General features: G+C 35.8%; 1 protein-coding gene across 3 annotated transcripts in view; it reads left to right on the top strand.

Annotated features, from left to right (window-relative positions):
• LOC135209683 (Y-box factor homolog) overlaps positions 1–22,849 on the top strand; it is a 26,103-nt gene extending 3,254 nt beyond the window's left edge. Inside the window, exons 2-6 of one of the 3 annotated variants that reach the window (XM_064242428.1) lie at positions 5,774–6,009; positions 9,012–9,270; positions 19,195–19,412; positions 21,308–21,490; positions 21,765–22,849. In XM_064242428.1, coding sequence (XP_064098498.1) covers positions 5,774–6,009; positions 9,012–9,270; positions 19,195–19,412; positions 21,308–21,490; positions 21,765–21,932 — 1,064 coding nt within the window. In that variant the 3' untranslated portion in view covers positions 21,933–22,849. Of the gene's footprint in view, positions 1–5,773; positions 6,010–9,011; positions 9,271–19,194; positions 19,413–19,672; positions 19,718–21,307; positions 21,491–21,764 lie in introns of all 3 variants that reach the window. The other 2 variants (XM_064242429.1, XM_064242430.1) reach the window with 2 other exon arrangements.
• Positions 22,850–23,026: the final 177 nt, after the last annotated feature.

Raw genomic sequence — 23,026 nt, forward strand, 5'->3', positions numbered from 1 at the left:
GGGTAATTCACAGGAGCAAAGCTGCTGAGCAAGGCACAGCACCCCAGGATAAGTCGGGTTTAGTTGTACATCCTTGGCCCGTACCTCTGGAAAATGGGTCTTGGTGCATATTGGTCGGGTTTTTCGAATAGGAAGTGGTTTGGTAACATTACGTAAGCATAAAAAATTACTCTGGACTAGTTAGTTGATTTAGTTAGAAAGGATTTAAATTTAAATGGAAACTTCAAGATCAAACTTCTTGGTTAACATTTTATACACTCCTTGCATGTTAAGGGATCACTGAAAAATTGTTTGTTGGGTTAAGGGATTACAGCAAAATTTTTGTTGGGAAATGCCGATCTAGTTAAATACAGGAATGCATTCTAAAAATCAGTAGGGTGGTGGGTTTCCATCTGACTTTTATATCCTAAATATTAGAGGAACCATTTTTCTTATCTTTTGTATACCTTGGGTATTTGCCCTCTGTGCCTCTCCCAGCACATACTGATCTTTAGGATATGGGTTCCCATTGTGGTTCCATTGATATGTCTTGACCATATTGCATCAAAACGGTTAAATGCATCTAATCCTGAAACTTTAATACAGTGGGGCATCGCTTAATCACGGAATCAGTCATTCACTGGTTTTTTCTTGTACCGCTTCTCGTGCTATATCGCTGGTATGGATCGCAGCATCACAGGACAAACATGTTGCGTATGCGATGTTTATCGGTAGGCTAAGCCTCGGCCGCTGTCCGATAATCACCAACATAACCTGAAACTCCCTTATGATATTAGCTGACAATAAAGGTAATAAAACTATTCTCACCTTATAGTATATTATTGGCATATCTTCATAATAAAATAGCCTATTCAAGGTATGTGTATGACGTTCATTGGTAGGCTAAACCTAGTTGCAGTATGATGACAACCAACATACATGAACAGATTCACATTGTGATATTAATTGACAATAAAGGTAATAAAACCATTCTCACCTTACATATTATAGACATATCTCTGAATTAAGTTCCATTCGGCAACTATAAACTGTGATATTGGTAAAACGACATCAGTTGATCATTTTAATTATGTAAGCAAAACCAGAATGCAAATGGTAGATCGCCATGTTCATATCATAATAATGTAATATGGTAATAATACATGCAATATGATTAGACAGTAAAATAACATTTTTATTAAAATGATCATTATTCTCAATACACAAATTTTTTCAACTTTTGCTCATGGATATCTGTTAATGTTACAACCAAATCAGGCAACAGTCTCTCTCTCTCTCTCTATAGAGATACAGCTGATTGCTGAAGTAGTCTGCCATAACTATAGAGTGTTTATAGAGTTGTGTTCAAGTTGTCACTGCCGTTATTCAATGGTGGCTTCCAAAGGTTAAAAAAATTAAATAATTTTTACTCTTTCTTCATGTAATGGAGATCTGAAGAAAGATTCTCTGTTAGTTTGTTTGTTCACAGTAAGGTTATCTTTCAAAATTGTAATAGTACTAGTGATAGTTTTTTCTTTTAGGCTGTGTTTAGATGAATAGAATTGGCTTTGCGACTGTTTATTTTGATATTTTTAATGATACAATAACTATCATTTGTACCACTAACACGGATCTGTTGATTCCTGTGTTACCAATTTCGCATTTTTAATGCTAGCTTTCATTTTCTTGAGGTAATTGGCAAGAAAAATTTCATTTCCGCATCTGGCAGGAAAACTTGCCTTTGTTTTCATATAAATCTAGCATACGTATTTTGACATCAAAACTTTTATGTTTGGTTTGATATTTCTTTTATTCTACTATGTTTGATATATCATGTAAGAAAAAGAAAATCTTGCAAAACTATTTTCAGGAATTGAACAGGTTTCGAAATTTATTAGGAATCGTAACATAATGTACAAGTACACTGTATGTTGGAAACATGTTTGAATCGAATAAGAGAGCAATTGGCTGGGTGGCATTGTTGTGTATGATGTGAATATTTTAGCACTTTATGGAGCAAAATCTAGCAAGAAATTGCCATTTGGCAACACTGGCCTGACCACGTTTTACGTATGTTGTTATTGAAGTCGTGTTCGCTGCGTTCTTTGAATTGTACCCATTTAAATGAGTTAATTAAATGGCATCCAAAACCCCCGATTCTTTTACTCTTAATGGGAAAGAAGCCTAAACGTCAGATGAAGGTCATTATGTGCAATATATTAAGTGTTGTGAAGAAAAGAGGCCCACATGAGCATGCATATGTAGGCTTCTAGCTGTAATCCATAGGCTAGTAGGCTACATATGTACAGTATCACGTATAGTACATAAATTTTTAAGGCTAATGTTGTAAAATAACTTTGAAACTACATATTTTTAAGTTGAAGGTGATAGTTGGAGACATATTTGGTGTTTGAACTAAAGTAGGCAGTTGTAAACATTGGAATAGTGGTCCTTGGGTCGGTTAACTAGTAAAGTAGGCAGTTTTTAGCAATTTTGGAGTGGGGTTACCAGGATAACACGGGTATTTACTTATCAAGGGGGGGGGTTCTGGGCCCTATCCCCTGCGATTATCGAGGCCCTTCTGTACACTGATTTTACATACCCTCATATCCAGCCAAGGTCTTCAGTTTTGTTCAGTCAGTACTTCTCATAGTTATACACAACTGATGAAATATTGTGCATCTTCCAGCCGTCAAAAGTGGTTTACTGTATCACATGCTCTTGAGTAGGTAGGCTATGGGTATGATGGATTCATACGCTGTAACTTCAATAACACTGAATAACTATTAATAGATGAATTTGATGGCACATTCTGTGGTACAGAAGTTCACCTTATTTTCATAGTCTATGAAGCTTGATTCTAGAAACAAAGTTTATTTTCATAATCTATGAAGCTTGATACTGGAAACAAAATTCAGTTACCCAGCAGGGAAAATTAGTGTCCATGAGTTGTCCCAAGAGATTTTGATGAATAACATAGGATAATCTTGTAGTTAAATTTGTAATACAATCTCGCCATAAGGTAAAAGGGGCATTCATTGGGAAACCTTGGTTTTCACAGGCTTGCATACAAGTGCAGAAAATGATTGTAATAGGATATTTTAACTTCTGATAACAGGGTCAAGTTGAAGTGTTAACATGAAAAGTTTTTAAAGGGGTGTTAGTTGCAGTACATTAACTAAAACCACAAAATCAGATTCTCATTACCATCATCAATGGTCAAGCTGTTTTTATTGTGGTACAATATTGGTGTCAAGAGGTCAGGATGGACTCCAGTGGCAGACATAGAATTTCTAAATGTACTTTCCTTTAGATCTTGGGCAATTTATTGACAAGTGCATCCAAGGAAGGATTCAAGTAAAGAGGCATTGTGGTTTATTTATTTTTTTTTTATTTTTTTTTTTTTTATTTTTTTTTTAACAAAACTTGCTTCTCTGGTAAAATGTAACCAGTATATATATATATATATATATATATATATATATATTACTTGGGTAATTTTAGGCATTACATGTGTACTAGGATTTCATATGTAGAGGTGAAGCACTGGGGTAATGTTAAGACGTCAGGTTTATGAAAAATACAAATAGATTAAAATTTTCTTGTTAATGGGATTTTGATAGAAAATCACATGCTGTTGAAGGTTTCAGAAACTAAATTATTACAGTTATAAATGTTCTTAAGAGTTTTTTTTTTCTAATAGGTTGTAAATGTTTTACCTCATCATGCAAGTGCTGTTGTGGCGTGATTGGTATGATCGTGGCCACCTCTGTGGCTGTGATTTCAGTTCTTGGGCATTTCATTGAGGAGTTAGAGATGTGTATTCATTGAGGAGTTAGAGATGTGTATTTGTGGTAGTAGAAGTTCACTCTTGACATGGTTCGGAAGTCACGTAAAGCCCTTGGTCTCGTTGCTGAATAACCACCGGTTCCATGCAATGTAAAAACACAGCACAAGCAAACAAGCCTCAGCATACAGGTTTGCCTCATTATAAACCATGATCATTCGTTGCTCTATGTAGCAGTATTTCATTGTTAGATTTTGTCTTGTGAACTGCTAAATCCAATAAATTCTGTGTTGCCTTTATACCAAGTTAGCCAAGTTTTGTCATATTTTGGTAAAAACACTTGAAATATATAATGGAGAAATTTCACTCTAATCTTCATGTGTAAGGTGCAGTGCTTATTGAAGGTATATTGCAGCATTTTTATTTGGTTTGGCATTTAAAGACAACTGAAAGCCTTGTGTGCAGTCTGAGACAAAAACTAATTGAACTAGGCTGTTATGTCACTGGATGGAACCTTGGGTAAGTATCCAGTGCCCTATGTAAACTGATGCACAGAATTATGTTAAAGGATTTTGATTATCATGATTTTGATTATCATCTAAGTTTGAGGTTAAATATTATGCAAGGACAGATAATCAAATGAACATTAACAAATACTGTAATTTACATGTGTACATGTAATGGAGATATCACAAATTATTTGACTTTCAATACAGTATTCATCACAGCACATTTAACATGAAATGAGAAAATTTCAAAGTTTGGTGTTTTTTCACTGCAGTATTAATGACTATATGTACTAAAAATTTGCTGTCATTGATACTACATAAAATGAAAAATTCTATCTGGATTACTGAATTTACATGTTAAAATGTTGTAAATCATATGCTAGTCAAACTTCCAGCAATTGTAGGGCACTAGAATATATCCTAGTGTTAAGACCACAGGTTGTTAGTGGTGAAAAATACAAATTTATTTTGAAATTTGTCCACGATCTACGTATATGGAATGCCCTTTTATGAAATTCTCGATACTATTTGCCCACAATATCAACAGACATGATTGCCCTTAGCTCTAGTAGTGAGGACAGGTTTTGAGGGATGTAAGGGTTTTATAATGTTTTTAGTATGTTGTACCATACAAATCTGTTTGCAACTTCATATGTGCGCACAAGGAATTCTAATTTAGTAGAATTTATATGTGGAGATCCCAAGTTCAGTACAGAATGGTGGTGATTTACTGTATAAAGTAATCAGGCTAAGGAACATATGTACAATATACTATTGTGCATTTTTCATGATATGCCCCTGCACAGTTCAATTAATACTGTATTCTCAAGACCCATATGAATATTTGCCACGTTAACCTAGGAATAATTTTATTTTAATTTTGCTAAAGTGTTAGGGAACATAGTATTCCAAAACATTTGCGCTACCTCCCAACAGAAGGAAACATAGTATTCCTAAACATTTGTGCTACCTCCCAACAGAATGGGCAAGGCTTTGGTAAAACATGGATGAACATTCTTTTATTAACATGCTTCACATGTATATCATTGTGAAAGTAACTGCACCTGCTACCATACTTTGTTGTGTGCGTTTTCACAACTATGAATATATATGTAGTTATTTAAGGGCATCTGTAGGGCTTATGTGATATCAGGTGAAATTGAAGGTTTTATGAGATTTCGCGAACCTGTACCCTTCGGGGGTTAGTGTATTAGTGTAATCGGTGCACATCGTGGTGCACTGCAGGCATTACTAAAGGTTGATGGACTCGAAAGTTCATCGTGGAATGTGTATCCTTTTAAATTAGGATTTAATACCTACTGTAGTATATTTTGTTTTTTCAGAATTTTTTTAATTTTAACTACTTTACAATGCAATTGTTGCTGAAGCTTTGTTGGAGGAATTGGTCCCTTGTTTGGCTCAATAATAGCTAAGAATTAACTAGTCAATTTATTATTTTTTATGCACGAGGAAGACTCATGAGATTTGTTGTTTTCAGCCACCAAGGTAACCGGCACAGTAAAATGGTTCAACGTGAAGTCTGGATATGGGTTCATAAATCGTCATGATACTAAAGAGGACGTATTCGTCCACCAGAGCGCCATCACTAAAAACAACCCAAGGAAGTATGTGAGAAGTGTTGGCGATGGCGAAGACGTCGAATTTGATGTTGTTGTTGGGGAGAAGGGCAATGAAGCTGCCAACGTCACAGGCCCTGGTGGTGAAGCAGTCAAGGTTTGTAGTTTCTCTTTTACCAGCAGGTGATAGTCTTGGTTTGACAGGGTTAGTTGAGTAAATGACAGCCAGAATAGGAAACCACTTTGTACATACTACTGGTTTAATGGTGGTGGTTTTGTCAGTTGCAGTAAGGCATAAAATTTTGTGTAGACTTTTTTAAGTTCTCATCTGTGCATAAGTAGTGTATTAATTTCCTGATTGATGAGTTGGTATTACCCTTGATGGCAGAATTTTCCAGAAGTAGATACTTGGTAATTGACGTAACAGGCAAGAGTAGATGCTTAATAGGTAATTTATGAACAACCAAGATTAGTATGGCATTTAATAAGTAAATTAGGAAATAGAAAATAAAAGAACCTGAAATTAGTAGGCATTTACAGAAAGCAGATGTGAATTGTTACATGGTGAAACTTTTGGAGATACATATAAGGTTTCACAATTGCACTAGGCAGACTAGTCCCCATTTTAACCCTTTCATGTCCAACTGACGTAATAGTACGTAAAAACTCTATCCCCTATCTATCCAACTGACGTAGCGGTACGAAAAATTTACACATGCTCAAATCCCTGTACTGCGCTCTGTTTCTTACATTCGTTTTCCATTGATTTATATACTATCGATATTTTGAGAATTTTATTGGCTTTCTCATGAAAAGTAATTAATTCGCCTGACTTTCATAGTTTTTGGGTTACGAACGAAAGAATATATAAAAATAAGTAAAAACATTTTTGTTAAATAACTCGCATTTTTTCTTATTCAGAGGGCTGGGACTCTTATTCTGACTATTCCACCATAAAATACTAACATTTAGGAAAAAAGGACAGGAAATGAACGTTGTTGGCATAAGATTTATATTTTCGCTGAATTTTCGATAATTATTTTTTCGCACTGTCTAGCGCTCCCAGATACCTCGGATATCTGGGGACACAGTGCTCAAAACTAAGCGGATATGAAAGTTACTTGTATCTTCTGATAAAACTGCCAGAAAACCATATCAAACTAGTAGTAGTCTTGCTGGAAACAGCAGATTCTCAGCAGCAACTAGTCTGGTGTTGCAAGCAAAAGCAGCTAGGTCAGACTCATTCAACATAAGTGCATTATCTACAGATGCCATAGTTTCCCTGCGTACTTTTTTTAATACTATGTTTTCCAGCTGTTGCTACACGATTTATCCTAATATTAAGGCCTCGGGTTTGGTAGTTATGAAAAATTTGTTTTTTTATACTGCACCATGGTAAATTTTACTGCCTTGATTCCCTCATTCTCTGCCATATTGACAAACTAAGCATTCATTTCAAACATTTTCTTCATCTTGTCAAGGGCCAACTCCAGTAGAATTATAGGAAATTGTCTTTATATTACTGTATTAGTATTCCTTGTTTTTAGGTTTTCATATACCTGTTAGATTAGCTATCCAGCCTCTTATGCCTACACCTCCACATTCCCTTTCTATATGATGACCATATTCATTTTTATTTTGTAACTGTTGCTTCAAAGTGCACATTGGTAAAGTGATTGTTTACATGCATAAGGAACATGAAGGCAGTAGTTAGGGAAGTACTATAGTCCGACATATCTAAACTGATATTGTTTACTTTGTTGAGAAAAACCCTGTTGCCAGTTAGTTCTCTCTTAACCTTTAAATTGTTCCCTTCTTAAGTCCTCGGCCATTTCCCACGAGGCAATATTTGGGACAGTACCTAATGAAACTGACCGTATAAATCCTAATCCGTAAACTCGATCCCTATTCTATTTGGTTATTAATTTTAAGACTATTATTTGTTATAGCTTATACACTTAAATTTTGCATATTACATATTTTATATGATCTTTCATTAAATGTAATAAAAATCGGTAATTGCCATTCAGTATGTTGTCTTATGACATTTTCTTATAATCTTGCCAATAGATTACTTAGATTTATTTTTTTTATTTTAATTTTTCCGTCTGCCTTACTATCCATTTCCTAAACAAGTTTGTAATATTTTGCATTTCATTGCTCTACATTTTAGGTTTCCCCCTCATTTTCATTCAAGTTATGATTTATTTAAATTTAATTTACTTTTTCACTCATGGTCTGGATCGTGTTATGACTCATAAATGTAATGTGTGTAACAATTATTTATTATAAGGTTGTTGCACATAAATTCATATTGGGGGCGAAAATTTTTTTTACAATAATTATCACAGGAATTGTAATAATGATTCTATACAAACTGTACATTACGAAGAATCTTTGTCGTCAGATGATCTTAGTTTAATAACATATCCTTTGTAGCATCGCCTGTTCGTAAGTTTTCGGAATACTTAACTGCATTTGCCCGTTTCACAGCGTGCTTTCTTTAGGAATGAATTAATTTCCCTACTGACTATTATTCTCTGTAACCTAAAGCAAGAAGTCATTCTTTTTGGTGCTAGAGCTGTCAGCTAGACTGGGCGGTGGGGCTTATCCAAAGGGTAGCTTAATTAAGAGATAATTCCTTTAAACTTCATGGTTTAATAGGCTTGGCCAACCTGCATATCGCCTGTCGAAGGTAACAGTTGTCACGTTTATAAATGCGACTTTTCATTTTATTTACGAATAAAATTATAATCACAATATGTGAGCGCCTAAGTTCAGCAAAACATGCTAAAAACTTTTAAACTACCAATTTATTGATTCATGTGTTATAAATTAAGGTAGTAATCAAAACGATACTGAGGTATGGCATCAGGTTTCTTACCCAAAGACGAAAACAATCTGTTTAGATCTGTCTAACTGTAGTAGAGAAGTTGAAGGCCGCGAAGACTTGTAAAAGCGGTGAATTTAGATTTAACTGCGCTTTTATATTTAGTATTTCCCTGTTCACTTTTTCAGCTGCTATGCTATTTTTTTAAATTACGATTTCCCTGTACTGTGTTGGTTTCATTGATGTATATTTCTTACTGCCTATTTAATAAGTTAAATGTCTTGTTAATTTTTTTCGTCCGTGATCATCTAGATTTTTATTTTATGTAGGGTTCGCCTTATGCTGCTGACCGCCGCCGTGGCTACCGCCGTCGGTATTATCGCCGTGCTGCACCAGGAGAGGAAGGAGAGGGTGAAGGAGAAGGCGTAATGGCACCACCTATGAGGGGCCGCGGAAGAGGGGGTTTCCGTGGCCGTGGTCCAAGAAGATTCTATCGTGGCCGCTTCTTTGGACGTGGTCGTGGCCGCGGTGGAAGAGGTGGCTATGATCAAGCAGGATATATGAACTATGGAGAGGAAGTCATTGACGGTAAGGACAATTACTTTGATTAGCTTGTCTGTTGGTCTAGATTTGATTTGTCTAGCCCAGCTATCAATACTTGGTCTCGTTATTTAATGTGATGCACAGTACATTATTTACCTTGTAATCTGGTGTCAAAAATTTGTCAATTTGTTTATATGTGGAGTTTGAATTTAATCTATTCCATTGTATCTTACAGCTCATTGATTTATGTTCATGTGGTGTTTTCCGTACTGCCAAGTATTATATATGTAGTTAATTTCCTTTGATTAGAGTTAAAAAAAATTAGTTGCTGAATTGTACATGTACAGTAGTGCATCGGTTCTCGACGATAATTCGTTCCAGAAGGAGCTTCGAAATTCGATTATTTCGAGAACTGAATCAAGTTTCCCATAAGAAATAACTGAAAATGGATTAATCCGTTCTTGACCATCACTTATTACCCTAACCTTGCCTTTTTATACAATATATTACATGTAAATTACAACTAAATAAGTTAAAAGTTAAATAAATATCATGTTAAATGTGCATTTATAATTTTAAATGTATAATATACAGTATAAAAGAAAACTAGCCTGCGTCCAACCGATTGTTGACCAAGCGCCATAGGCTACCTAGGTAAAAATAGTAAGTAGAACGTAGTGTAGTGGGTAGGCATAAAACGTGTTGCTAACATAATAAAAACATTGAAAAGCAAGTCTAATTATTACAGTAAATTAATAAACTATTAAAATTAAACCCAATATATATTTATCAAAAACTTGCAAAAATTTGCCTACAGTAAGTCGGCATGTAAACAAAGCATAGCGCAGCCCTGGTGGTTTATATCGGGACTATGGTAGTAAACAAACCATATCGTTTACATTCGATATTAATTTATGGTAAATCTTTTACGGAGTCGACTGCAATACTGTATACAAAATCGCTTGAAAATTATCTTTCAGTAAAGGTAATGTTATGATACTAACGATTTTGTTTCATAAATGTCCTTATAAAAAAGGTGCGTCTTTTACGGCAAATTGTCCAATATCAGGGCTGGTTTCAGCTTATTGGACTTCGACAATTATTATGGTACTGCATGTACATATATATGTACGTGTAAGTAAAAGAATCTTCTTAATGTCTTTAATTACTATACCATTACGTACCAGCATCTCTTGAGTTTAATATCAAGCTAACCTCTTTTTTTTTTTTTTTTTTTTTTTTTTTTTTTTTTTTTTTTTTTTTTTTTTTTTTTTTTTTTTTTTTTTTTTTTTTTTTTTTTTTTTTTTTTTTTTTTACGAGAAAGCTTATAAACAAGCATACAGATTGCGTTCGTTACCCTCCCGCGCACGCGTTGCATATGTAAACTGTGTCACTACCAGACCTCATACGTAAACATTGACGTCATTTTACAGTAGCCATAAAAAATAGTCTTAATTTCTATAATTATTCTATACCATAGCGGCTTCTCTGATTAAGGTAAGGCTAACCTCCTCTTTACCAGCAAGCTTAACAAAGATTAAGATTGCGTTCGCTACCAAACGGCACACGTTACGTATGTGACAGTGGTTTCACTACCAAATCTCACACGTAAACAATGACATGTTTTTACAGTAGACATAAAAGAATCTACTTAATTTCTATAATTAATGTATACCGTAACCTCTTCTTTACCGGCACGCTTAAAAAGCTTAGATTGCATTGCTACCGAACCGAACATGTTACGTATGTAACTGGTTTCACTACCAAATCTTACACGTAAACATTGACGTATTACAGTACGACATAAAAGATTTTTCTTAATTTCTTAATTACTACGCACTTAATATGGCATAGTGGCTTCTCTGATATAAGCTATGACCAACTTCTTTACCAGCAAGCTTAACAAAGCTTAAAGATTGCATTCGCTACCGAACTGCACATGTAACCTACGTACGTAACATTGCCTTCACTCCAAACCTAACACTTAAATACGTATTGCATTTGCTACTGAAACGCGCGCCTCAAGTGTGAGCATGGGTTTAGAATATGTCTACGCTTGAAAAAAAAATCAAGCAAGGGTGCTTGATTAAATCTTTTTTTCGCTCATCACTTTCATGCAGAGGAGAGGATAGACGAAACTTAAGGTTTATTTTGGAGTTGGAAATGATGGAAACATTTTGAAGAAGGAAAACGCGAGATGCCATGTAAACTTTTTCCATTTCAGAGATTAACATTAGCAAAAGGTTTTAATAGATAGCCAGTAGTAATGTTGGGACCCATGATGAATCAAAAGGTAACTGCGTATAGAGTTGATACCACCGAAAAAGCAAACGAAATGCCCGCAAGGTGTACAAGACACGACACATGTTTGAATGTTGTAATCATTAGTTGCGGACTTTAAACAATGCCGAGTGGCGTCACCAGTGTTACCAACCGTTTTGCTAAATTATGCTAGTCGGTCCAAGCAAGAATTTATGCCAAATATGGTGCAATTTTGTGCCAGAATTATGCTATTAATCTATCATTATCTCATTTCTCTAATACATTTGAGCTAAAACAACAATGTAATGGAAATTTAAAACATTTATATATTAGGTGAAATGATGCAAAGTGACGAACTTCTTCTTCTTCCCAGCTTGTTCCCATTTTTATATGGGGTCGCCGTTTCGGATGAGCCGTTTCCATCTATTTCTATCTTGTGCTTCTGCCTCATCAATTCCCTTCTCATGTAAGGGAATTGATGAGGCAGAAGCACAAGATAGAAATAGATGGAAACGGCGACCCCATATAAAAATGGGAACAAGCTGGGAAGAAGAAGTTCGTCACTTTGTATCATTTCACCTAATATATAAATGTTTTAAATTTCCATTACATCGTTGTTTTAGCTCAAATGTATTAGAGAAATGAGATAATGATAGATTAATAGCATAATTCTGGCACAAAATTGCACCATATTTGGCATAAATTCTTGCTTGGACCGACTAGTGACGAACAGACAACTATTATAACTAATAAATATCATCTTTACATGTTAGGAAACTCGTAATAAAACACCATTTTTCTTTAATAAATCACATACGCAATCACTAGTAAACTATTTGATATGCAATCACTATTATACTATTTGACAAATGTGTGAAGATCACACATACAAATGTGAAGAAAAACAACAAATTTTACTTATTTACTGCATCATTATCATGCCACGCAGAACCATTTTTCTTTAACAGGTCACATAAACAATTAATAAATACTTGAAAATGTGTGAAAATTACTTCAAATATAACATTTTGTTATTTACTGATATTTACTGAAAAATTAAAACTAAAAAAAAAGGTAAACAAACAAACCAGTCTCTACTCAAGAAGAAAAACATACGTACTTATTACTTGATCATTATCATGCCACTGAAACACTATTTTTCTTTAACAGATCACATACACAATGAATAAATACTTGAAAATTGTGTGAAAATCACTTCAGACATAATTAAAATTTTGATAACTACGGAAAAAAATAAACTTAAAAAAGGAAAAAAAGTAATTCTTTACTCATGAAGAAAAAACATTATTAACACTTTACTGATCGTTTGTCATGCCACTGTGGGTATTTATTTATATTCACAAAATTTAACATTCCTTAGTTGGGTTCAAACTTAGCAATTAACTCATTTGTTAGTGCTGCTTTTGAGGCAATTTCACTATGAAGATACATTCACTATAGCTGTGTATGAAATTGAGGAATTTTCTGCATTTTATTTAAAGTTTTAGTGAAAATACATTCTAAAATTGTACTAGAACCCTAAGTGTGAAAGAAATTATGCTAAGCTCCAATTCTTGGGTCAAATTATGCTAAAAAACATGAAATTATGCTACATTTGGTAGCACTGGATGACGCCAACTAGCGGCGGCTGGCGGAAACAGTTTTGTTTACAAACATCATATGGTTGGGGGTCGGAAACTGGTTTTTTGGTTGAAAACAGATACAAAGTTTATTGGAAATTTAGTGGCGAAATCCGATTATGTCGAGTACTAATACGGTCGTGAACCGGGTCTCTACTGTACATCCAATGTTAGTATTGGCCAATGTTATTATCTTGTAAGTAAATACTTCACCAGCTGGAGCCCCATCATATTTCCAAACATCTACTGAGCCAAGAGAGTTTGATAAAACAAGGCTGGGTATGTGATAGTATACTATGCTTGGTAATCTGGCCAAAGTTTTCATTTGGCTAATAAGTAACTTCAAAAAGTTAGAAATAAAATGTAAATGTAAAGTTTTTTACAATGAACTAAAAAAAAATTACAAGAGACCATGGTTTAACAGCCTCAGCCACTTTTGTAATACAATGAAGTGAGACAGGAACACTTGCAATGTGAAATCAACCAAAACAAAGTTTCGTCTCATGATAGTTCATTGCAAAATTTTTGCTAGTAAAAGGTACGTTCTTCTATCACATCACAGTAATATGCTATGAAATTGGTTTTTAACTTGTCATCAGCCAGATACGTGAACTATTATCTACCCTACTTAACCCAAGATTAGAACCATGAAGTTGGTGGCTGCATAGCATATAGACAATAAAAGTAAAAGAATTGGACAGTAAGATGGAGTAATATAGGCACCCCAAAAAAAAAATGGAATGCAAGTCTAGTTCAGATATTTTTTGTTTTCACTTATTAGAGCATGTTTTAAGGGGAAAAATGCTAACCAGGATTTAGATGAGGTTGCAGATCAAGGAGTTTCCTAGTATTTTCCCTCTTGACAGTGTGCTGTGATGAACACTTACAAGCTTTGTGGAAATTTTCCATTGCAAGGACCGAGATACAATAGTGTTTTCAGCAAGTGTTGTATAGTTATACAAAAACTCCAGTAGTATTGCTATTTTTTTATATTGCAAATGTTCAACTAATTATAGGATGCAAATGTGATTGATGTAGACTTGTACCATAGCTCTGACATAATATATCAGTGCAAGTGGCATCATTGTCTGAAAAGATCAGTCATTCCATTTACATAGTCTAAAAAGAACTCAATCATTCCATTTGACCAATGTTCCTAGTAGAAATTATCCCAAAGGGGGTTAGTGCCACCAGTGCACTAAAGGCATTACACAAAGTTCTGTGCAGCATTCATATCTTCCGCTCTGCCTGTTCTGTCTTGTCTTGAACAGTAATGGGCTCCAAAGTATCTTGGGATGACCCCAAGTAGCTTCTTGTATCCTCAAGCTGAGTGGCCGATAGAGATTCCACCTTAGCACAACCTTCTCCACAAGTCTCATGTAGAGAGATACCACCAAACAGTAGGATCTTTATCGTTTCATGTCTAGAGTCTGTCCAGTATCTCCTTGAGTGAGAGACCTTTCTTGCAGAGCAGCTACTCAGATGTAAGGCTACTTCAGAGGATCTTCATTTGCCATATCAAAGATGAGCGGTTTGCTCCTGTCATCGAAGGGATTAATCTCCACTCAGTGTCTGTTCAGTAGATAAAGATTTGGATATTTTTCATGAGTGAATTTTTTGTTTATAATGGAATTACCCTAGTATTGAGTAGTCTCTCAAGCTTTGAGCCAGCGCATCAATTGTCTTGCAGGAAACTGATTTTGGAAAGTTTCTTACTGACCATGACTTCCTTGGAAGAGTTGGAGAACTCCAATGGTCAGCCTTATAATGTAAACTCTCAAAGGGTTGAGATAGTTAGCTTTTGAATTTGCACAGGAATTCGTGGCAAAGACCCAGATTCCTGCGTTCACAATGACAGATTTGCCTCCTTTTCCATTCTTTACAGTGTGGAGTTTTAGCAACCTTCAAGAGTTTCAAAGTCAAAGCACTGCGTTGTTATCTGAAGGGGTTGTTGCCTAGAGCTCAGGTGTAGTAGACTTGTGTCAACACAATCAAGGCCAAGAAAGAGGCGTCTCGTAATACCCTCTCGTTTCTACACGAGATGATTAGGCAAACCTACTCGTCGTCGTCAAGTTCTGTCACCAATTTGGTGCATGCAGAAGTGCAGACACCTGAGAATTATGTTCCTCCTTGGCAATAAGAACTTGCCTGTTCAGAGGATTTTGAATGCAGGTGCCTGACTGGTTGGGCAGTTTGAAGAATGGACTCGTCATACCTTCTTATCCCAAGGATCTTTGTCAGATATTCCCTATCTTGTGGGCCTGTATGTCAGATGTTCACTAGAAAGAAATGAACAATGGCAAGGATGGAGGAGGACCAGTTGAACATGTGATAACTAGCAATATATTTGATAGTAACAAATTGAAGCAAATAGGGCTCATATTTGAATATGGTACTCTTATCTATAAATATCTCAAATAATTTTGAGTAAAAATTGTTCACGCATTTGACCCATGGATGTTTATTTTGGTGAAGAGGCTAACAAGTAAGTGATTATGAGTGTAAAGTTTAGAAAAGTCTGTTAGTAGTTTTGTCAATCAGTTGACAGTTAACCGAATGAAAAAATTGGGTTTTAATTGAATTAACACTTGCCATTAATAGACAAATTTGGGGCCACCATTGTGAGAGCTATGTAGACCAGCTCAATAGTCTGATTAAATTATTTAATTATAAATCTCCAAGTGAAGATCACAGCTAAGTAGCCTGAGGCTTGATTGCATGTCCTTTGTTCTTTAGGTAGGCCAGGCCAATCATGGTGATAGTGTGGTTTGGCCATTAAATGTTGTAAGTGCCAGGAAGCTGTTGAAGACATGTACATTTTTAGGAAGTTTGTGATAACTTTTCTTCCACACATTGGTTAACCCTCTTACGCCGACTGGACGTATTTTACGTAGACATTTTTTGTCTCCCGTGTGCCGACTGGACGTATTTTACGTCAACTTACAAAAGTTTTTTTTTAAATTCGCGGAAAAATACTTACAGGCCTACTAGCCTAAAACTTTTCAATCACGCGCCTTGGGGGATGCTGGGAGTTCACGGATCATGGTGGTGGTTTGTTTACAATCGTTACGCAGGCGCGCAAGCGCGAATTTCTTTCTTGCCGCACTAAAAAGTATCTGTGACACATCTATGAAATTATTTCGTCACTTTGACATAATTTTTGTACCATTGTAAATTAGCCGTTACATGAAGTATTATATATGAAAATGTGCACATTTTTATGTAGAATACAACAATAAAATACTCATAATTGTAGCTTTTATCAGTTTTGAGATATTTTCAAATAAATAACTATAATTGCCAAAATTTCAACCTTCGGTCAACTTTGACTGTACCGAAATGGTCGAAAAACACAATTGTAAGCTAAAACTCTTATATTTTAGTAATATTCAATCATTTACCTTAATTTTGCAATTAATTGGAAGTCTTTAGCACAATATTTCGATTTATGGTGAATTTATGAAAAAACTTTTTCCTTAGTCCGCGCAGTAACTTCCGAAAAAAATCATAGATGCGATTTTGGTAGTGTTTGCACCATTTTAAAATTAGCCATTATATAAAGTTTTTATATATGGAAATGTGCACAATTTCGTGCACAATACAACTAAAAACAACCCATGGTTGTAGCTTTTATCAGTTTTGAGATATTTTCATATAAACGATTATTGCCAAAATTTCAACCTTCGGTCAACTTTGACTACCAAAATGGTCGAAAAACGCAATTATAAGCTAAAACGCTTATATTCTAGTAATATTCAAGCATTTACCTTCATTTTGCAACAAATTGGAAGTCTCTAGCACAATATTTCGATTTATGGTGAATTTATGAAAAAATAACTTTCTTTACGTCCGCGCGGTAACACTTCCGAAAAAATCATACGTGCGATTGTGGTAATGTTTGCACCATTTTAAATTAGCCGTTACATAAAGTTTTATATATGAAAATGTGCGCAATTTCATGTAGAATACAACAAAAAATAATTGAAGGTTGTAGCTTTTCTCATTTTTGAAATATTTGCATATAAATCACGATAAATAGAAAAAAAAACCACGTTCGGTCAACTTTGACTCTACCAAAATGGTCGAAAAACGCAATTGTAAGCTAAAACTCTTACAGTCTAGTAATATTCAGTCATTTATCTTCATCTTGAAACAAATTCGAAGTCTTGCAAAATATTTCGATTTATGGTGAATTTAAAAAAAAATCTTTCCTTCCCTCCGCGCGCGGATTCTCCGCCACAAATCTCCGAAATGCGTACGTCCCATTCTCGGAATATTTGCTCAGTTTCATATTTGGCATTTCATAGAGTTTTATATATGAAAATGTGCGCAATTTCATGTAGAATAAAAGGAAAAATATTTGAAGGTTGTAGCTTTTCTTATTTCCGAAATAATTGCATATAAAAAATATATTAAAAAATTCGACATTCGGTCAACTTTAACTCGTCAGATATGGTCGAAAACTGCAATTGTAAGCTAATACTCTTACAGTATAGTAATATTCAATCATTTGTCTTAATTTTGAAAGAAATTGGAAGTGTCTAGGACAATATTTAGATTTATGGTGAATTTTTGAAAAAAATTTGTTTACGTCCGCGCGTTACGAATTCATGCATTATTTTGTGATAATATTTTCTGTGTTGCTTTTATCGTTTTACAATGTGTTATATACCAAAATGATCGCAATTTAGTGTACATTACAAGGGGAAAAAAAGTAACTTGCCTTTAACCGCTTTGCGCACAGCGCGATTTGAATACAATTATATATGAAATTTCATTTTTGCGCTATCATATATCGCATTATTTATATATGATAATGATAATTTTTTTCATTTCTGATGGTTGCATACTAAACTTCAGCCAATGACAAAAAAAGGAGCCAAAAATGAACTCTTAATCTTTAAAACTAAGCGCGCTGTGATTTTTTGAAAAATATTTTTTCCGCTTCCGCGCTCACTCCGAAAGCCCTCCGGCACATGGGAGACATTTTTTTTTTTACCGCTTCGGCGTAAGAGGGTTAAGTAGGGTTACACTGTAGACATGAATTTCTTCTCTATCCGATTTCACCAAAGAAGAACTTGTGCTAATTGGCTCTTTTGGAGCTTCCCACCTTTCAAGGGATGTGCCTCAGTGGTGTGATTGGTATGGTCCTGGCGTGTTGCATTCCACTGAGGGGTTAGAGATTTGTATTGCCGTTGATATAATTCACTCGCGGCGTGGTTCGGATGTCACATAAAAGCCGTTGGTCCCGTTGCTGAATAACCATTGGTTCCATGCAGTGTAAAAATTCCATACATACAAACTTTTCGAGGGATAGTAGATATCTAAGCTATACTATATTGCCAAAGTCTTGCCGACTTGAACCTGGAAATCTTGTCCTCCCAAGTTTTTTTTTTTTTTTTTTTTTTTTTTTTTTTTTTTTTTTTTTTACACCTTGGGGCACAGTTGCATGCTTTACTTGTCAGAACTAACTGCTCATACTGTTATGCCTTGGTACACTGCTTTACTATTCCCGTTCCATTCATGACAGTGAACAAGAGAGACACACAAAAATATAGCATTAAATGACTTAAGAAATGTTCAACCTAGTCACTAAATTCAAAATGGCATTAAGATGAATATTGCTTATACAGAGTATAGTTACTGTAGAGCATTAGCTGTGACCCTGTTACCACACCTCAACACTCATGGTGACTGACAAACTCCAACTATCACAGTATTCAGTGAATAGGATTAAACTGGTTGAATTACTGCAGGTGTGTGTTTTGTTTTTCCCGTGATACATACTTTTGGCCTTGTCAAAATTAGGTATCGCATAGGAACTGCATTCTTAGATTAATCTGTAAAGCTGAGAATACTGTGGTCAGTAGAAAGAAATGTATCAAAATCTGCTCTCGAGTCTGGAGCACAAGTTTTGGTATGGTTCTGTAAAATTTTATTTACATGTGTGTGCGCAAAGGCTTGTATTTTGTTTGGGATAAATTTGGGAAAGGGTTTGTAGTTTGCAGAATTTTTGTTACAACCATCATGGCAAAATCTTATCAAAGATGTTAAAAAAATCTTGCAGGTGATGGAATGTCAATGAGGGGAAGAGGAAGAGGCCGTGGCCGCGGAAGGGGCCGTGGAGGCAGAGGTCCTCGTGGATATTTCCGCAGATATTATGCTGGTTCACGTCCCCAACCTGAAGGCATGATGGGAGGACCTTCAGAAGGTTCACGCCGCAGGTTCCGCCGTGGTGGACGTGGCCGTGGACGTGGCAGAATAGGTAGTGGACCAGAAACAAAAGTAAGTGAAGACTACTCGAAGCATTTTGGTGAGGTAAATTAGGAGATCAGGAGAGAGCGTTTCAGCACTTTTTAGGGGCGCAATCTGTTTTGGGTCCTAATATAGAGAATGGAAGCGACCTCTTTCCTTTCTTCTGGCAGAAGTAGATGCACTATCCACACTGTGTAGATTATGTAGAAAATAACACAAGCATGTAATATCTGGAGTCCTTCCTTTCCCTAGACTAAAGCATGTCCTCATACTGCATGTTTGCCTTACAGACATCGGAAACGCAGACACAGGTAGCAGCAGCTGAAGGCCAGAAGGCAAGTTGATCCTTCCACCTTTCCCTTACAGCTGGGCTGCCAGGTTGTGCATGGCTGGCCATGGCTGGGGGTCTAGCAGTCTTCAATGCCAATGCATTTTTGAATGTTTGCTTATCCGTACAGTAATGCCCATAATTGAAGTATGCATGTGTTGGTGTATTAATGTGCACAAAATGTGCTTTTTGTTAATAATTATGAAACTTGTGTTCCAGATTTAATTTGATTAACATCTCTGGTTGGGAAGCCAGAAGAAATATCTTTTGATAGCTGCACAACCAGGTTTCTTGTCAGACTGATCAATGCTAGTATAGTAGAGAATTACTAGTTAGTGTCTGAAGGTTGAGGTAATGGGTCATTTGCCTCAAGTTTCCCTAGAATTAAGAAATATGCCAGTGATGCTGTTTTGTGTTATTTATTAGTATCTACTTGTGGTGGAAGTGTTTGTAATGGATTCGTGTTAATTGGGCGCTTTGTTGGTTTTAAAAATAAATTTCCATTTAGGGAGGACTTTAGATTTTTTGCTTTTGTGGCCCAAAGCTAAACTACAGTTTTTATTTAAAGCTTTATTTGGCCTGTTTGATACGCTTAGCAGTAGTAGTACTCGTACGATATGTCTAACAGTGTATATGCTTAGAGAATTAGCAATTTGCTTTTTGGTAGAAGCTTTGTCGCTGGAATAACCAGTTGGATTTAGTTTGGTTAGCTGGGTTATTAATTGAGAGGTGAAAATTGATACAGATTAAGTTCAGACAAGTGGGATGAGACCAAAAAGGAATAGACAATGTAGACAATTATGAAATTTTTTTGTCATTTTTAAAACTGCTACCATGACATGACTTGATACTATAGTATTAGTTTTGTGTGTATTTTGGATAGGTAGCAACTAGTTCATTTTTAAAACTGCTACCATCGCATGACTTGATACTATGGTCTTAGTTTTGTGTGTAGTTTGGATAGGTAGCAACTAGATGGGGAGTGTGGTTCTTGTGTTTTAGTATGTTTGCACTGTATTAATCCAATCCCAGTTTGAATGGGTTTCAGTTTTATAAGGTTAGATTGAAAGGAGGGATGTAGTTTGTAAGTTGCCACGATTCGGATAAGTTTTTCCTAAATCCTAAGTGATTGATACAGTATGACCATTGGCTAATAGACCAGTAGAGAAAGATTTTTCAAAATTGGTATGAAGTGTGTAAGGTATTAGAACGGAGTCAAGGTATTTTATGTAATACCAGAATGTCAACATGTTCCAGATAGGAAATCCCTGGTTGATGCAATGTCTGCTTTTTAAGCCTTACATTTTATTTGGTTTTATGGTAGTTATAAAAGTGCAAGATATCTTGCAAAGGACTTTTAAAGTTGATGTTTTTTCAATTTTTTCCCCCCAATCCCTTTATTATTGCCGTAGTTATTAAATTTGCTAATGCCTGTGCTTCTGCTATTAGCAAAATGCATTGTTGCATGTGGTATGCTTTTGCAATTTTTTACAGCATTGTGTTGCATGGAGTATTGCTTTCATTTGATGTCTTTCATGATTGGCTTAATTGCTAGTGTTACTGACATTGCTGGGCTTTGCTTTTTGTGTGCTTTCAGCTTGGTACTGAGGATGTGGAGACTAAAGTGAAAATTGAGATTAAAGAGGAGCAGTTTGAAGCTCATGAAGAGCAGCATGAAGCTCGTGAAGAGCAGCATGAAGCTCATGAAGAGCAGCATGAAGCTCATGAAGAGCCTAACGAAGCTCGTGATGAGCAGCATGACGCTCAGACAAAGTGTTTGGTAAGCATGAAGTATTTGCAGCTGTGATAAGCTAGCTAGCTAGCTGTTTTTTCACCCACCCCTATAGATGGCTGATTTTACATAACCTTAGCCAGAAGTCCTTGGATGTAAGCTGTTCACTGAAAGATGCTGGAAACTGAATTAGTGTTACTTTTTTTAAGTAATAAGATTGACACTTTTTAATTCCTAAAAACAGGTGCATGGATTAAGGGTTTACCTTAGTTTTAGTTAAGTTTTCTCATTTTCCATTTGCTTACACTCCATGCTGTTACAGGGTGATGGACAAGGCCAGGAGGGACAGTCTGCTGGCTCTGGTCAGGCCCAGCAGGCAGTGGAGAACACAACTGCTGAAAGTTCACATAAGCTATCTCATCCTCCCCTGCAATCAAGCACCAAAGCTAACGAGGCCCACTATTTAGGTTATCCAGATAAAGTAACCTGAACAGTGTTCTTAATTTAAGGGTGGATAGGGCTGCTGCTGCTGCTGTCATACCCCCTCCCAGCCCATCGGAAGCCCAGCAGGAGCTCTGTCCACCACCCGGAACTTCCAGTGACAAACAAACCACCGACAAATGAAAGGGACAGTAATGCAAGAGCATAAGCTTACAAAAACCAGCTGTTGCTCCCGGTTACCAGAAAGTCGGCTCTGACCACCTTCAGAAGGAAGCTAATGTGTCCTCTCTCCGGGTCCGGTAACAAAGAGGTCACGCAATTTGCAAAGACGAACCCACGGTCAAGGGTTGGAGTCTAAATGGCCCTTTCTTTGTCGCGCAACACCTGAACACACCATGAAACAAATGTACATTTAGGGTGGGAAAGCACAGTTCATACATAACAGATTAAATAAAAAGATTAAACAAATCACAATGGGTGGTAAAATAATAAAACCATAAAAAAAAAAAAAAAATACTGACAGCATTTATATCTGAACTTTAGGATCTAAGTCCGTGGTGCTGAGGTGTGTTTGTTGCTGGTCTGTTTCCACCAAAAAAAGTGTAAAATCACAACTAAACCTAGTGCACATGATCATTACCCTGTTAGGCCCACATATCCAGCTAGAAGTTGCTGCATTCGTTCTAACCTAGACGTTGCAGTTGGTTACATTGCCATTCACAAGTTGAGAATGTAATGATGTGGGTGCCTCTGGTTAACTTTTTAGGTTATGAATGGAAATTTAGTAAATTTTTATTTGAAAGGGACATGCTGAATGTAGCATGGTTATAGGCAATACTAAAGTGAATTGATTATTTGATTGGCCAGTTTTTTGATTACCTATTTTGACATTTTTCTACATAAAATTTTTGTAGGAAATAATTGTGCCACAGACATGTGCATTGCAATAAAATCCATAAAAATGTATGTTTTGTTTTTACTGGGATCCTTTAAAGCTCCTAAGGAGATTAAAGCTAAAATGTGCAAGTCTTGAGTAAAGCATTGTTATTGCGTACTGCAAGAGGACTGCATAGCCAGGCTAAGGTAAATTGTAGGGAATTGACCAATGAGGCTTGAAACCGGTATCTTTTAGTGGCCAATTGT

This window comes from Macrobrachium nipponense, chromosome 38 (assembly GCF_015104395.2).
Source record: "Macrobrachium nipponense isolate FS-2020 chromosome 38, ASM1510439v2, whole genome shotgun sequence".
Lineage (NCBI taxonomy): Eukaryota > Metazoa > Arthropoda > Malacostraca > Decapoda > Palaemonidae > Macrobrachium > Macrobrachium nipponense.